General features: G+C 45.0%; 2 protein-coding genes across 2 annotated transcripts in view; both read left to right on the plus strand.

The window, feature by feature from the left end:
- Positions 1 to 4493, plus strand: part of LOC6607509 (MAM domain-containing glycosylphosphatidylinositol anchor protein 1) — a 61462-nt gene extending 56969 nt beyond the window's left edge. The window contains exons 8-11 of the mRNA XM_032721524.1: positions 87 to 208; positions 1112 to 1292; positions 2300 to 2473; positions 2654 to 4493. Of these exons, the coding sequence (XP_032577415.1) occupies positions 87 to 208; positions 1112 to 1292; positions 2300 to 2473; positions 2654 to 2860 (684 nt within the window). The 3' untranslated portion in view covers positions 2861 to 4493. The remainder of the gene's footprint in view (positions 1 to 86; positions 209 to 1111; positions 1293 to 2299; positions 2474 to 2653) is intronic.
- Positions 4494 to 9354: 4861 nt separating this feature from the next.
- LOC6607510 lies at positions 9355 to 10973 on the plus strand. The gene is made up of 2 exons (XM_002032243.2): positions 9355 to 9688; positions 9755 to 10973. The coding sequence occupies exons 1-2, from the start codon at positions 9515 to 9517 to the stop codon at positions 10082 to 10084; spliced, it is 504 nt and encodes a 167-aa protein (XP_002032279.1). The 5' UTR covers positions 9355 to 9514; the 3' UTR covers positions 10085 to 10973.
- Positions 10974 to 16890: the final 5917 nt, after the last annotated feature.

Raw genomic sequence — 16890 nt, forward strand, 5'->3', positions numbered from 1 at the left:
ATGTGCTTCATCTTCATCTCCATCTCAGTCTCCATCTTCATCGTGATCATCGTCAGCTAGCTAATCCAAGACACTTCTCGCTGCAGGTGTCCTGGTACCAAAACTCATTTCCGATCCAATCGACGGACAGGCGCATCATGGCCACCAGAGCCAACCGGCACATGCTCACCATCCGCCACATCCAGCAGGAGGACTTTGGCAACTACAGGTGAGTCCTGCTGTCCTACTACGAGTAGTAGTTCAATGGAATCCTCGAATCGACGAGGACAACTTGTGGCTTACTATGAACTTTGCCGGCCAGCGTTGATTTAGTCAATTTGGCAACTTTGACTACAACTTATTTCACTTTTTGTCAGCCAGTTAGCAGTAGCAAGTTGTAAGTTCCCACTTGTCTGGGATCGAGGCTTAGTCCGCCGCTGCTGCCGTATTTGCCACACTCGAACATTCGTGTTGCCACGTCCGGCTTCTGGGGAATAGTCTGTGCGGGGCGTGCACCACCCATTTTGCGGACAAACAAGTTTTCCACATCAATGTCAATCTGTCTGAAACATATTAAAGAAGCGGAAGTTTCGCCATGTTGACACAACATTTCATGCACAAAGTTTTAGCCATCTTCCGAATGGGGGCGATGTGGGTGGGTGTTGGTGATGTTCATGCTGATGGTGATGGGGCTAGTGGTGCCCATCGAACCACCATGCCACCATGCCACCATGCCACCGAACCACCTGTCCACCACCCACAGTGAGTGGCTTTTCTGCACACGACGTGTCGACGTGTTTGGATTAGTTGAGTCGAGTTCCCCAGTCGGTTGCCAGCCACTTGCCGACTGCCAGATCGATGCGGGCACTGGCCCACGGTGCGGATGGTTGTTCGCCACATGGCGTATGAGTAATGCTGACAGAGTGTAATGCAAAATTAAAAGGAAATTACATTTTTGGCCGTGTGCTAAAGTGATTGCAGGCAAACATGACGCACCCAGAAATTAACAAGTCAAAAACACACACACATAAACAACGGGAAAAAAATGAAAGAGCGCAGAAAATTCGAAAACCAAAAGCAAATTAAGTCAATTAACCACTTAAGCCATATGCTAATTAGAAATCCCTTTCAGCTGCGTGGCGGACAATTCGCTGGGACGCTCCCGCAAATACATGGAGCTCTCCGGACGCCCCGGAGCCGCCGAGTTCTATTCGCCCAAGTGGGGTCGTTCGCCGGACAGCTACAATCTGACCTGGAAAATCGATAGCTACCCGCCGCTGGAGGAGGTCCGCCTACTTTACCGTCGAGTGCAGGTGAGTGGAAGGCTGGCGGGGCTGGATAATGGGCGGGAAGCCACTGGCAATCCGATATGAAAGGAGTATATTCAATTAATTAATGGTGAAACATGCACAAAGCCCGATCCCGCCAGACTGACATCTTGACAATCTGCTGCGAGATGCTCCACGCTCCACGCTCCACGCTCCAAGAAATCCGATACCTTGACATCTTGTCTGGAAAGGGGCTTTTATTTTTGGCGAGCACTGTGCTCACTAATGAAGCACGTGATTAAAATTATACTCACTGTGATGTCTTGAGAATCGACATCCAAAACGCTGATAAAAGGGAATGAAGCTCATGTAGGAACTGTAAGGAAATAGATAAAAAACCAGTGGGAAAATTATGTGGGTACAGAAGGAAATATAAATATATTAAAAATTGTACTTCAGTGGTGCAGAAAATTCAATCAAAAAATAATTTTCAAAAAAAGGAATAGTCTGAAAAGGTTATTTTTGAGAGGCAATCTAAAAGGTCAGTTGCACATAGCAAGTAAAATTCTTTTCAATGTAGCAAAGGTATACATAAAAAAAAGAAAAGTGATTTTTAATACTCAAATCAGTGTACCCACACAAAAATGTCGCTTAATTGCGGCTCTGGTCTGTACAAACAAGCAAATCGGGCGAGTTGGACCTCGAAATTTAATGAGATTTCAACCCAAGGACACTTGGCGCTGAATGTCGAACTGCAGTGGGCTGCCGTTGATTGGGCGGAGATAATTTTTTCTCTGCATTCATGCGCCATTGAAGTGCAATTATTGGAGGACTTTCTGCCGGGGCGGCATATCAAGTGGCAGGAAGGAGACGGTGTGGAGGAGGCTTAATTGATGTGATAGCTGTCATAACTTGATCGGGCGCTCGCAGCGGAAATCATTTGGTTTCCTCGCGCAGGACATAAAATTGATTAAGGAATCAAAGGAAAACTGTCAATGGTAGAATCCGGCACTTAATTTGGCTCTTCGTCTCTCTCTTTCTCCTCCGTACAGATGAATGAGACGTACCAGCAGCCGGGCAGGTGGCACGACTTCATCCTCACCCCGGAGCACCGACCGGCTTCGGAGCCCCTCACACACATCATGTCCTACACCATAAAGAATCTGCATCCGGGCGGTTACTACGAGGCGATTGTACAGGCCAAGAATCGCTACGGCTGGAATGAGGTGAGTTCTCTACGTAAAGCCCCCCTATATAGCTCAATGCCAAAAGCACCGACATAAATCTAGGCGAGTGTTCTGCTCAGTTCGGTGCGACAGGGCGGCTACTTAATCTTGATATTGTGCCACTTTTCTTTGCTCAACCCCCACGTCTGCTTTTCTCGCCTCTCGCCCTCAACCCCGCAGGTCAGCGATATATTTCAATTTGTCGTCGCCACCAACAGCCAGGACATTGGCCCCGAGGACGCCGAGGTGGTGGCCAGCTCCAAGTCGCGCAGCAATAGTGCCTCCATAGGCAGCCTGCCGGGATCCACAGTTCTTCACACGGCGCTTCTGCTGGCCCTGGCCTTGAGTAATTGTCAGTTCGACAGACGCCGACTGGGTCTGGGATAAGCAGTTGATGCGGCAGACGATCGGGATCAGGATCCAAATCAGGAGCAGCACAAGACAAGGGGAATCACTCGCACTTGGAGAAGGAAGTTGCCGGGAAAGGGCGGTGGCATAAAGTGTATAGAAATCCGGAAGTTAAATAGAAGATTTTATTGTACACCTACCCTGTCAACCGAGAGAGCAAGTGAATCCAGCCCAAAACTAAGCAACAATGACGAATGGAGATTGCAAACCAAAAAGCTGAACGAATAACCCATGTAAATAATTTTTCAAGAGTTTTGTCCACGATTAAATTAGCACACACCCACTCACACATACAGCCGGAAAATGGTTAATGGAAATTGCAATTGGAGGAGGCAAATCCGAATCCAAATCCAACATCCACCATCCAAAGCCCACCCCCGTTCCATTCCCATGGTAGAATAAGCAAGTCGAACTAGGTCATGTAAATAAGCATTAGATATCTGAATGTGAACTGCATTTTACTTCATAAATGTTGGGCTGATGCGGCCCGATGTGCAGGATGCGCAGGATGTGTATGTAAATTAAGCAAACATTATATAGTGATATTATTTAGTTTCGAGCGAAATCATAAATAACAAAATATTCGAGATGAAATAAAGCAGAGGGGGAAAGAGAACACACACACACCGCAAAAATGTTAGTATGTAAAGTATTTGCCACGTTTCCGTTTCATATTCGAGTTCATTTCATTTCTATTGCCACACTTTTTCGATTGCAGTTGTAGTCTTATTTTAGCCAGTAAGCGCACCCATAACCAAAAAGGATAACAACGTAACAGCAATTCAATGTAATGTTTTTCGATGTAAATTAGAATTTAAGCAAACGTGTTGTACCACCAAAAAGGAAGGCGAAAGGTCGAAACATGAGCGACGCAAGTAAGCTAATCCCCCACTCAAAATCAGAATCGAAAGCGAAATCGGAATATTATTCGGAGTATTTGAATGTGAATCTTTGCATACATATTAGCGGCACGTGGATGTCACGCGTGTCAACCTGTAAATATACATAAATACGTGAATAATATTGAGTGTTACGAACCCAGCAGGCATTTTATCAGCTTTTGCACCTTTCCAATTGTACGATTCCGAATCCGTACTGTTTCATTTAGGGCACACAATAGAGGTCAAGGGTCACTTGTATATTTGATAGGCCGCGGCCAACAACTCGAACTCGTACACAACTCCTGTACTTAGCATGTCGATCGAACGAGAGGCCAAAACCGGAAACGAATTCAAAAATGGGAAGTGTCGAGTCGCATTGAAAACCAAGTAAAAGCGTTACAATTTATCTACATAAATGTGTATGTGTGTGTACCTTACATAGCCAGTTGAATGCAGGATGCAGGACGAACCGGAGGCATAACTAACTTACATAGATGAGGAGGATGAGGGGATGAGGGGATGAGGAGGGATCCGAAATGGATCCAGCCTGAACCTAAATACCAGTATAATTCAGATTAAACAGATATAGCTAAGCACGTGACCGGTACGTGTTCATAAAAAGTGAATTCATTAATTACTAACTACATAGTACGATGCTAATTGTATGATTAATGCGCATAAGAAACCCTAAAATATTCAAAAATAAAATAAAGCATTAGATGTAAACTAAACTATGCAAATTGGTTTCATTCGCCCATGTTTTACTTTTTTCTGGTGTTTCAGCTTGTTAGTATTAAATCTATTTCCGGCAAAAGCAATATATATGTTTGCAAATCATCAGCATTCACAAAGGAGAGGGAGATATTTCTCTCCAAATATTGAATCCAACTGCAGCTTAGCAATGGAAATGGTTTAATATAGTTGTACGATTATGTATATCGCATATCGTTTCCAATTTTTGTAAAATTTGAAGAGGCCCTCAAGTGTTTGCCTGCCATAATGCAAGTCCTAAGTATGAAGTATGAAATTTAAATGTGTCACATCCTTTGTGCCAGTCAGCAGACTCGCAAACTTTCTGCAAATTTATATGAAAGTACATAATCATCGATGACTCTGCCAGGTTTTTTCTTCTTTGTCGATTTTCTCCCAAGGACTTCGCCTCAAGCACTTCTAAGCTCTCTTTCAAACATCCAAACCAAATGCTGACCAGGGGACAAGAGTGAGCCAGGAACGTGGACATACGTGCACGGTTTAAATTATTAAAAGTTTTGCATTTGGCAAAAGTTTATGCATGAAATTTCATAGGGCGCCCAAACTACTTGAGCTGCGTTTTTATACAGGCGGATACTACGCTTGCAAGTTGCATTTCGAACGGAACGCAGAGGATGTCCGGATGCCAGTTACTGGTTTCCAGTTACCAGCTACCAACTACACAGTTACCAGTTGCCTGGATGTTCCTGGCCACGTCGGTGTATTTGCATGTTGGCGGGCCCACTTGATGCCACCCTCCAAGTTTGCAAGCCGGGTGCAAACTTAGTGACCATTATGCATGCAAGTCTCAATATATTGCACATGAATTTTAATGAAAATTGTGTCGTTGAACTGGCCCCGGAAAATGGGGACATTTCGCAGAAATATGCTGTGCCGAGTGTGGAGTGTGGGGCTAACTTTTGCAAATCATATCGCATAATTGGCGGGCCACAAGCGACTCTTTGCAGCCATTTGCATTGGATTCAGTTGGCCCAGGGACAAGTTTTTGCGCATATTAATTAGCTCGTTTATCATTTGAACACTTTTCCGACAGCCAGCCAGAGAGCAGTGCACTCGAAGCAATGTAAAATTAATTAAGTTGCGCCACAAGGAAACTCTTTCACTTACCCCATTCATATCCATTGGTATTCATTTCAAAGGAGCGTGGAAGCAATAAAGAATCGCTGCGAAAAAACTGTTAACTAACGAAAATGAAATCATAATTAATATTGGTGAAATTGGCAAACTGCAGCGCACGAAGCTGGTGCGGATGTGCACTAATAACCCCACTTTGGTCCTTCCACCAGCAGCCACAATCCGCAGACAGGAGTGGCAAAAGGAGCAGGACGAGCCATCCAGTCAGTCAAGTCAGTCAGCCAGTTTTGTTTGGCTGGCAAGGAGGCGTCAAGGCGAGCAAGATCCAAACTTTTATAATTAAAATTTTGCAGCTCGGTATTTTCGCTTTTTTCGCGCTGGCTGGTGGAGAATAAAACGCAAGCAAATCATAAAGCTACATGGCAGCCAAACTTTGCCGTTCAAGTGCGAATTAAATTAATTTTCAGCTGATTTGATTTCGGCGAACAGTTATTGCTAAAAATGCAAGTTTCTATTCAACAATTGCCGATGGAAAAGTTACACTTTCTGCGAGTTCTCCTTCGAGGGGAATGTCCGGCAAATTAAACTAAATTGCGTAGAGAATGCCAATAAATTAAATTAGCCAGTGCAAACAACGGAGTGGAAACTTAAGAATTTCTCATATAGTATAGACCATTGGCCGGGTCAAAGGCAACCGCACAGTGCCAACTAACACTATGGCAACGGGGGAATGTGTCGAAAAGGCGAGTCCTGCCTTCATCCAGGGACCATCAGTTGTCCTGGGCAACGCACAATAATTCAATGAAATGCGAATGGGCTGGGGCTGCTGGGTTGTGGGTGGTGTGGTGCAGCAGTCGCAGGACCAACCGAATTTACATAATTCTTCTTGTGCAGACTTGGGAACGGGGCAGCCTGATATTTATGGGGGCAACTTAATGGCGGTTTAAAACGTTGCAGGCGGATAAGAGAAAAGAAATCGCTGTAGGATCCTTGTGTCCGCTCCTGCTTCCTTCGCCCAGCAAACACACACACACACGCACACAAGCCCAGGCATTATGCTAAAACAAATCTACATAATTTAGGAGTAGGCTGCCAGGACAAGACAACATTTCCACTCAGGCAGCTCCCATTCCCCCCTGCCGCCTGTCATTGACGCACAAATCAAAAGGCGGGCTCCATCTCGATGGGAGAAAATTGTTTGCGGATGCTAAGAAAAATTTGTACATCAATCGATTTTGTTTGATTTTTTCCCAGCTCGACCGCCTCTGCGTTGAGTTGGCCGCAAGAGATTTGCATAATTCATGGCGCTGATGGCTGGTGAGGATTCCGGTATGGGCTGCTCCCCGGCTCCCCAGCTCCTCGGCCGGAAACTGGAAGACGAAGTGGGGCCGTGGCTGGCTGAGTGATTGGGTGGGGCCAGAGATGTGTCTGCCTGATTGCTTTGAGTGGCTCATTTCGCACAGTCCGCTCCAGCGATGGTGGGGGTAAATTGGAAAAGTATGCTTATGGCCTGACACCCGGTGCCCCCGCTGGATTGCCAGGATTGCCGGCATTTCTGCTGCCTTCCACAGAAGTCACCGCATCCGAGATGCGGATAATTTTCGCCTCGACCTGCGTGCGGCACGTGAGTGGTGAGTGGTGGAAAAACACTCTCGTATAGTTTTTAATCAACCTGCAACATGCAAAACCAATGACAGTTACCCTGTCTGCGTGCCGCAAAAAGAAATGCCGACGAAAGGCAAACAAGTTGGCCCGTCAATTTCAATTTATATTCTAATGACATATTGTTCCTGGCATTTTCAATTCCGCCGCCTCGCGCGTGTGACACAAAACCAGAACCCGACGAGATGGAGCGAGAATTAGGGGCCTCCTGGTGAAATTTAAAAACAATTTCCCAAACTCGCCCCAGAGATTTGTATTATGTTTAACTCATTTTCATAAAGCGCGGACAAAGAGACGGGAATTGTGCGAAAGCGAGCTGAAATTATAATGCGAGAACAGCCACAGTCAAACGCGGCAGCTGCAGAAGCCCCGAACTCGAAGCCGCGACAAAGTTCAGGCAGAACAAAAGTTTATCTCGTACTTTGTTTGCATACACAAAGCCAAAGGAGAGGCGGAGCCTCTGAATCCTCCTGCACCGCATCCTCCTCCCTGCCAGGACTCGCTGCACAGGAATAAGCGGCGGAAACGCTGCTTTGCGTTGGCCACGCCGTCCTCCGCCAGTTTGCCACCAGCTATGGGCTAAGACAAAGAATCCCCGCCGACTGCCGACCGGCGTTGAGCGATTTCTTTTCACAGAGATAAATGCCAGAAAGTTGGGACAGGCGTGGTGAAACACGTGGACTTACACTGCGAACAAGTCACCGCCAAGTGCAATTGCTGGATAAAGAAATAATAGTTATTTTATGATTCAGAAATAAATTAGAAAGCTACAACTGTGCTATAATGTTACACTAAGGTCTACTTTCTTCCAGTGTAGTTAAACTGCAATCTGCTGCAGCTCCACCTGGCGGTGATTCGGGAAAGTGCGGCTCACCCTGCTTGAATTTCTGCCTCGGGTTTGGGTTTTTAAAGCCCCAGCCCCCTCACTCCATTCATTTTTTGGCCTTAAGTCGGCCATGTAAAATAATTTACGGAGCTGCATTGCAAATGACATTGACTTTTTGCCCATGGAGTTTTTCATATTTCGTGCGGCGGGCTGGCTTGCGTTTTGCGTACCGCGTCACGCTCGCTTCCTCCGGATTGCCTGTGTGGTGCACATTTGGAGGCGGACGACTGCCCTCCTCCCGCCACTGGCCAATTGACCAATGGCTGCTTATCAGGCGAGAACATGTTTCCATGGAATTTCATTAGGCTTCACCTCGTCTTGGCCCGAGTCCTTCTCCCGATCCCTTGCCTACCGCCACTTGACCGAAAGCCTAATGGTCGGTTGTTGCCCTTTTTTTATTACGTAGCCACTGGTTGTCGCACCGGCCGCGTTGGCTAATGGCGTTAGTTCGTTAGCCAAGCGATAAGATTGGCAAGGAGAAGGAGTTGCGGGGGACGACTGCTCGCAATCACCAATGTTTGTAGCAGGAAGCTCTTTAATTATGAAAAGTGTACCGTGCTCATGTTCTGGCTTAAATCTACTCAACAAAGTCGTCAGAATCGGCCAGACAATATTGTTTTTCGTATTTATTTATCAAAGCAAAATTTATCACATTGGCTGCTACTAAATGATTGAATAATTTTCTCACTTTGCCATATTTTAAATCATCTTTTTTTTTAAATGGTCATTCTATTTATTAAGGTTTCAAAAGGAATCGTTCAGTAATTCCTCTGAACTTAACCTAATGTGTGATAAAGATAAATGAGACCAAGTGGTATCTTAAATATAAAGTACAAAAGAAAATGTAATATGTTATGTTATCCTCCGGGTAAGGAGATCGCTGGGGTGTACCCTCTTCAGTCTTCGGAGGGAGATGGGATCAGCTAGGATAGTTGCTGGATGGCATAACTCCACGTTGGAGCGAGAATGGCTTTGATTAAAAGAGCCTTAGAGCTCATTTGAAGTTTCCTGGAGTGGAAGAGCCAGTCGAGCTTTTTTAGCTTCGCCAGTGACTTAGATCTGACCGACGTGATGTGGGCCCTCCAGGTCAGTCTCCGATCTAGATGAACTCCTAGGTAGCAGTGCGAACTACACAATAAATCAAAATTACTCATGAATCACATTTCCTATTCTAGATTATACAAGCAAACGAGAATATTGAGGTTGTTATTTGTAGAAAGCATGGCATTTTGTGTCAAACTGCTCTAAACTCCATTTTATACAAAATAAACTAGTGCATCCACAACACAAGCAGTTTTTTATGTGATAAAGAATTATACTTTTACATTTATAATACAACCAAATCTCAAGTGTTCTGCAATGGGTTTCGTTTTAAGTAGATCAGTTCAGCCTAGAGATTCTGTTGCCTACAAAAACTACCTGACAGTCTACAGGAATCAGCACACGCAAATGAGTTCCAATGATGCATACTTAAGTGCAGCACGTGTTTGGGGAACTCTATCGCAGACTAAGCGGAATCGATATGCTAACATGGTAAGTGGAGTTCAATCAGCTGAATTCCCATGAATCCGTATTCATATAGCATATCATACTTTATAGAAAGATTACTCACCCAAAATGATTACGAAGCAACCCAAGCGGGTGAGAAATGCGGCTGCTCCCAAAAGGATTGTTAAAACGATTTCCAGGCCGAAGAGAATTTCTCAGCGGCGGATACGCGATAAGCCGTCTGTTTACAAGCCGCTAACCATCAACAGATCTCACGTAATACGGAAGAGTTTGGTCCCCTCGAATGGCTTTCTAAACTTAGTGGAGTGTCTCCAAGAGATCCATTGCGAAATGCCAAGATCCTTGGCCGTGAAAGAGGCTGTTAGTTCCTGGTGCGCTATGAATGCCGATCAGCGTGGCATTTTCACATCGGACTTATAGTCATCATGTCACCCACTTCACTCAATCAATGCCCCACGCATGGCCGCCTGTCACGAGAGAATCCAATTCGAAATCAAGCTTAGCCAAGCGGTTACACAATCGCCGTAAGTTCCGCGCCCAAACACATGTAGTCCATCACGCAACCAGCGGCACGAAAGTCCAGAGCAACAGTATTAAAATTATAAGCAGGAGGAGCAGGAATAGAAACAGAAACAGAGCCACAATCATTCACATTTAAATTAACATTTCCCGCCGACGATTATCCTAATTGCGAGCTGGCCTTAGCCTAGTCGCTCGTCCTGGCCAAAGATGTGGAATACGCGACGCTTTCCATTGACTATTTACATTCACGTCGGTGACACGCGGCACGCGAGATTCAGCTAAAAAATGGATTCAATGTAACGCAAAACAAGCGAGGCCTCATAAAAATGAAATGCGGATAAATCAAATTAGCATTTTGTACAAATAGCAAAGCATTAGCTCGCGTACGGCGGCAATTTGTAACGCCAGAAGGCCGCAAGGAGTCTAGAGGGGAGGGTCCTGGGAACAGGACATGCAAGCAGTTCGTTTTGGAGGTCATGCCGAAAAGTGATTGCATAATTACTTGGGAAGCATTTCGGCGAGGCTTCTTCAGATGTTGCAAGACCACAATCCCGAAATGGGAATTAAAACTAATGACACGAGCCGCAGCCAGACATCCCTATTCAATTAGGCTCCTCCTGTGGCCAGGATAACCAGGATAACTAGGGCTACAGTAGTAACAGGTCAAACTCACTGCTCCGTCTAGCAAATGTTCGTGTTTTACTACGGCGACTTTATTGCAACACAATGGTATTTTAAGTGGCAGCAATAAAAATGATTTATTACCCCACAGAGGCGACCATCGAAAGCCTTGAGCTTGTGATTCTGCTGGGTATTTTGTTTTCCAATTCGGGGGTAATTAGAATAAAAAATGCATGCGATTTCAGCTGGATAAAATGAAAGATATTCCGGGCGGCGCGTAAAGTACATTCATCAATATTTACTTAGCCCAAATTATTTACCTGCCTGCACTCACCGTTGCACAGGACTTACTGTTCAGAGTGAAAGCTTCGATATTCATTACGAACGCTGGCCCTGAAAAACCTTTTTCTCGGCTGACAACTTCCAGGGAAATTTTTAAGTGCAGCAAGCGCAAGAAAGGAAGCTGCACACAAAGTTGAGTGGAAGGCGAAACTATGCCAAATGTGCAAAATGAAAACTTTTAAGCAAACAATACGAGTGGAAAGCGGAGGACGGGCGGAATGGGTAATGTGAAATGTGGGTTAATATGATTTATGGAAATTTGCCAGCCTCGCATTGGGGAAAAGCACTCGACCTGCTGCCAGCGCCTTTGTGTGTTTGCCGGTTTCCCAGGTGACTGCTTCACCTGGCTTCATATTTAACCCCCTCACACTACGAGAAAAATCCCTCGGTTTCCCCCCTTTTTCGAACCACATTTGTCTGCCGGATGGGAGATTTTTACTTTTTGCTCTAATTTGTCAACAGAAACAGTTGACGTTAGACTCAATGCAGCCACCAGCCCGCATAATGCCAGGCATTTTGGTGTCATTGTTAAGAAGCAGTCACACACTCACACTCACACTCACACACATGCACTGACTAATACACACACAAAGAGAGAGAGAAAGCCATTTGCCAGCCTCTCTGCAATGTCAGTGTCATTTTGGCCAGGAGCTGGTGAAAGGTTTTTCATTTGACAAATGCTGATTAAGCGGCCGACTGGGCTAAAAAATATTTTCTCATGAGTGCGCTCCTTCCAAGTTGACGAACTGGGTTTTGGTTTTGGGTCTGGTTTTTGCGTTCTGGAGGGGATTGGTTGCAATCCGAGCGAGCAAGTCATGTGTGTGCACTTTAGATGTCTGGAACTGGTCTAGGCCCATTCAATCAAGTCAAGCCACGGGGATCCGGTAGATGTTCCCAATATGTTTTCAACATTATCCAGATTGCCAAGGCTAACGCCGCCGTCGAGTGTTCGGCGAGATTGAAAAGTCAACATGGCCGAAGGTGACAACAAAGCCAAATAAATGGACATGACACGCATATTTAATACCAGAGCCTGCCTAGCTGCACTGAGAAAAAGTTAGGATCTGATTGAATGTAAGAGAATCCAGTTCATGATGTATATATGGATATTCTTGTTTCATTATTGGGGTTAACCATCAAGTAAGTATTACCATATTGAGCCAACTTTTCTCTCAGTGTACCACCCCCAATTTCAGTCGCCCTAACGCGCGTGGCCTATGTCACATTTCGACTGATAGGATCGGCTGAAAAGCCAGGGGTGGCGAACTGAGGGCCAGACTGCTTGTTATGATATTTGTGTTGCCTTTTTCTTGATTTTATTGTGTGAATATGTGGCACATTATTCATGATTAGGTTGAGGCCGTTTGCTCGTCGTTTTGTGTGCCCACGATTGTGCGTGTGAGTGTGTGTGGTGTTTACCCACTTTGATTGGCTGACAAGGTGGCGGTGAGCGGGTGAGGCGGGGAGCAGTCCTGAAAGTCCTGCCGCAGGATGCCTGGCAAGGTGCCCTACCCATTCATCAGAGTGGTAATTAGTCGAACCAGATCCGCTGTCGGGCTGCATCCCGGAGCAGAAAGCCGGCGCTAATGAGGCCAATAACTCAATTGCGGCCAAATAAAGTGCCCGAAACGAAGGCCACACAAATCTCGGAAGTTTAAAAGCGTTTACACACCATTTAAATCAAAATTAATGCCACCTGAACCAGGAAGTTCCCCTTTCGAGAAGCCATGGCATCGCATCCACTAGTTGTATTAGCCAGCATCATTTCCTTTTAATGACGGCGCGCTTCGTATAAACTTTTTAATTACAAACTTCAATTACAATTAACGAGCGCAAAGGCTGGGCCAAAAAACAAAACAAAAAAAAGAAAATAGGGGAAAATCTCTACTTATCTTGGTATTGTTTTGTTTTGTCCGAGCCAGCGTTTGCATAATTGGCCCGCCAAGGAGCGAATTCTATGGAACTTCCTTGGCCATCCGTGGATAATTAAGAATAATAATTACCTACCAGGCTGCAGTTGCTCCCCGTCTGTCTTGGCCATCATTTATGCGCTGCCAACTCGAACATCCTTGGGCCAGGGATAATGGTAATGCAAATGCAGTGCACAACTAATTGCCAATCGATATCTCACAATTATGTGGTAATACACTAAAGAGAAGGCATTAAATTTAAATTGAAGCGAAAAGAGAGCGGAGCCTGGCTCTAACTTTATGTGTGCCCCCAAGTTTTCGCCGCTATTTGTTCTGCTCGAGTTGGAAACACAACTCGGCAATTGGACTGCGTTGCCAACTTTATTTCACTTTCCCACTCGCGGCTTCTAATTTGGCTTTTTTTTATTTTGCCCCATCTCCACCCATCAGCTGTTGACAAAATAAAAACTTTTCAATTTGACTTCTTGTTTGTCGAAATGCGAAAGTTGGGCATGAATAAGAAAGGACCTGGCCAACGGGAACGAGCAAGGAAGGTGGATTGGTCATGTGATGGTTCAAGGGAAATTTAAATTTGCGCAACTCAGATTCAGAAATCATTAAACAAGTGAGAGCAGTTGCGCCGAAGTTGGGTGCAATGTGTCCTAATGGCAGGCAATTCAATTATACTATTGTTGCAGAGGTCCTTTCAGGGCTTTTTGCCTGCCACTCCATTTGCTGCAAACAATTTTCAATTTCCAATTTCCATCTGCAGCGTACTCGCTGCGATGTGTCGGCCAGCAACAATATCCAACGGCGGTGCTATTCAATTTCGTCAAACACCAGGCAATAAATTGTCATAACACACACAGGAGCCCAGGTCCTTTTGTCCTTTAGTCCGTTAGTCCTTTGGTGTGGCACGGCGACCTACGGCAGCATTCTCTGATTCAAAAGGATATGCGGCGCATATGTGTATGCGAAAGTCAATCAATGCGAGGTCCCCCAAATATAATGGAGCCCTGCATTATCCTTTCCGGCAACCGCCATCGAACAGGCCGCAATGTGTGACAGTATCTTTGCATGTCTTACTGACATTTAACATTTGCGTTTCGTGTTTCGTACTCGCTTCGCGGTGAGTCCTGTTTGCAGTTGCAAAATACACCCAAACGCTAGATACTCCAATTTTTATTAGTCCTTTTTTGTTCGGTCCTGGCAAATAGACAATCAGCGCGACGGGCGGGCCAAATTGAAACGCAAGCAATGGCTGCAGCTCACTACTCAGTGCAGTGTGTCGTTGTCATACAAGTTTTAGATTGCGTGCACATGTCCCTGGCAACCCATCCGGATAGCAAATTGAAATTTTTTCCACCGATCACAAAACAAAACAGCTCAATAAAAAGTGTCAAATTGGGCAGCCAGCCGCCCTCCCCTGCCCATCGGCCCCTCAAAGTCAAACTTCAGCAATTGGCTCTTGGCCCTCGAATGGCCTCAATGGGCACAAAGCAAATCCATCAATCAGTCCAAAGAGTGTGGCAATCTTTTAACTACTCATTTATGCGCCTTAAGTGCACTCGAGTCCGAGTCCTGGCTTTTTATCGGCTGCACTGTTGTGAGCTGCGATTAATTGGCTGCGTTTATACGAGGGCCAAGTTTCGCTGGTCGACGATGAATGCAGTAACAATAAGAGTTGGGATACACTGTTACAATCAGGCAGTACTATCTGGAAAGAATTAATTCATGTTATAATAGTAATGACATGAAACTATATTAAACTGGTAAATTAATGTATCTTATGTCTTGTCTACAGTATATAATGCAATAGCTCTTATCTGATATGTGATTATTGGAATTAATTACATTGACATGAACTGAAAATCACCCACTGAAGTTAATCAAAGGATTAAGTTCATACTTATTAGGTGAACAGAAAAATCTAATAAATCAAAATTTGACTACCACAACCATAAAAATAATTATGCTTTAGTAATTAATCGTTTAGTAGCTGATAGTTTAGACATTATCGAAATTAGTGGTGATTTATTGTGTTTAATGTTGTGCGAATAATGTGATGAATGCAAAATTCTGCGATTACATTAAATATACTGTCTAATAGTATACAAAATATGCATTAAATATTATTACCAATAATATTTCTGTTTGAATTTTCCGACATTTTAATAGGTGGGGCATATAGCCTGGTGTTCTGCGGATCGAGTACAACAATAACTTTGTTGGACCTCCATTGTGCGAGTGTGTGTGTGTGATTGTTTGCTGGCCAATGGACCGACGTGTCGTATACGTAATATTTCATTTCATTTCGCACATACACACAGCGGGCAGTGCGTGTGTGTGTGTTTGCACTGCGCTCACCGTTGGCTTGGCAATGAAGGACATACATACCCATACGCAGAGGGATCCTGCACACTACACTATATGGTTTATACATACACATGTGGGGAGAAGGATGGATAGGGGCTGGAGAAGCGACTTCGGCGACGCGTACACGTGCCTACATCGTTTGCACAAAGGTTCAACACCGTTATTTATTTAATTGCATTCAATTTGCGGTTAATTGTTAAACAATGGTCAACAATGACTGCGCTCAGCCTTTGACTGAATTCGTTCGTTTTGCATTATGGGCGGCCGAGCGGGCCAGAATGAAGGGGCGTGGCGCCATGGTGGCTTGGCCAGTTGGCCGAGTGTGTCGAGTGTGCGCTGAGTGTGTTTGTTATGCAAACAAGTACAAGTGCGGTTTTAATTGAACTCAAGTGAGGCTGAGCTCTGAATGGCCGCTCGATTTTTACATGAATGCGGGCAAGTGTGAAGTGGAGAGAAAGTGGGCTGAAAACTTGGGTGGCGCGGACTAATGAGTGGGGGTCAAATATTTGCACAAATAAAATGTAATTAGCTTTTAAGCCAGCCAACAGGCAGTTTAAACAGTACGGGCGGCCATAAAACACACCAATTTGTTTGCGCCAATCCAAATAACTACTATGGTATGTGCCTATATATATCTGATTTTATGGCCCAGCTGCAGTGACAAATTGCAGGACGAACTGCCTTTGGAAAAAACTAAAATAAATAGCAATCAGCTGTTGGTTCACGGCCATCCTGCCACTGCGAAAGTGCGCTTATTACCATTTACCGCATGGCAGCGAAATTAGCGGGCATAAACCGAAACCATTGTTATCGCTCCGCCGCCGCCGACCAGCAACATTTGCATGCGAATTGGAAATAGAGTAACTGCGGACTCCATTGGGCTCTAATCGGCCAAGTGTGGGCGGCAGAGGCAGCGGCAGTGGCAGTTAGCATCCAATTAAAATGCGGCTAAAGTTCATCAATGTAAATACTGCAGATCCTGCGTCCTGCCCACTGCCGTGTGCACATTCAAAATTCAAACAAAAACTATAATCGCTTTGGCAGGGATTACAACACACAGGAACAGGACCATGCTCCTGGCCAAAAGCGACCTACTGGCTGAGATTTCCGTAGGGCCGACCGACTACTGACCATACAAATCCGTATCGATTCGCCCCGCCGCCTCCTGCGGTCGTGTGCAACATGCGAATTATTTTTACGTTTATCGCAAATTCAATTCAATTGCGATAATAATAAAATTTATTCGCACCAATTTATTTCTCTGTTTGCTAAGCGAGAATTCAGAAATTTAGTGGCTGGCCGACAGCGAATTATAATCATGTGCCTGACTGGCTCGGCTTGGCTAAAATTGAAATTATATAATCACATACACCAGGGCCATACAAGTATGCCCACCGATCCCATCACAGGTATGGCTGCCATTTTATGGCCAACAAAGAGGATCTTTATCAAGGG

The sequence above is a fragment of the Drosophila sechellia genome, chromosome 3R (assembly GCF_004382195.2).
Source record: "Drosophila sechellia strain sech25 chromosome 3R, ASM438219v1, whole genome shotgun sequence".
Lineage (NCBI taxonomy): Eukaryota > Metazoa > Arthropoda > Insecta > Diptera > Drosophilidae > Drosophila > Drosophila sechellia.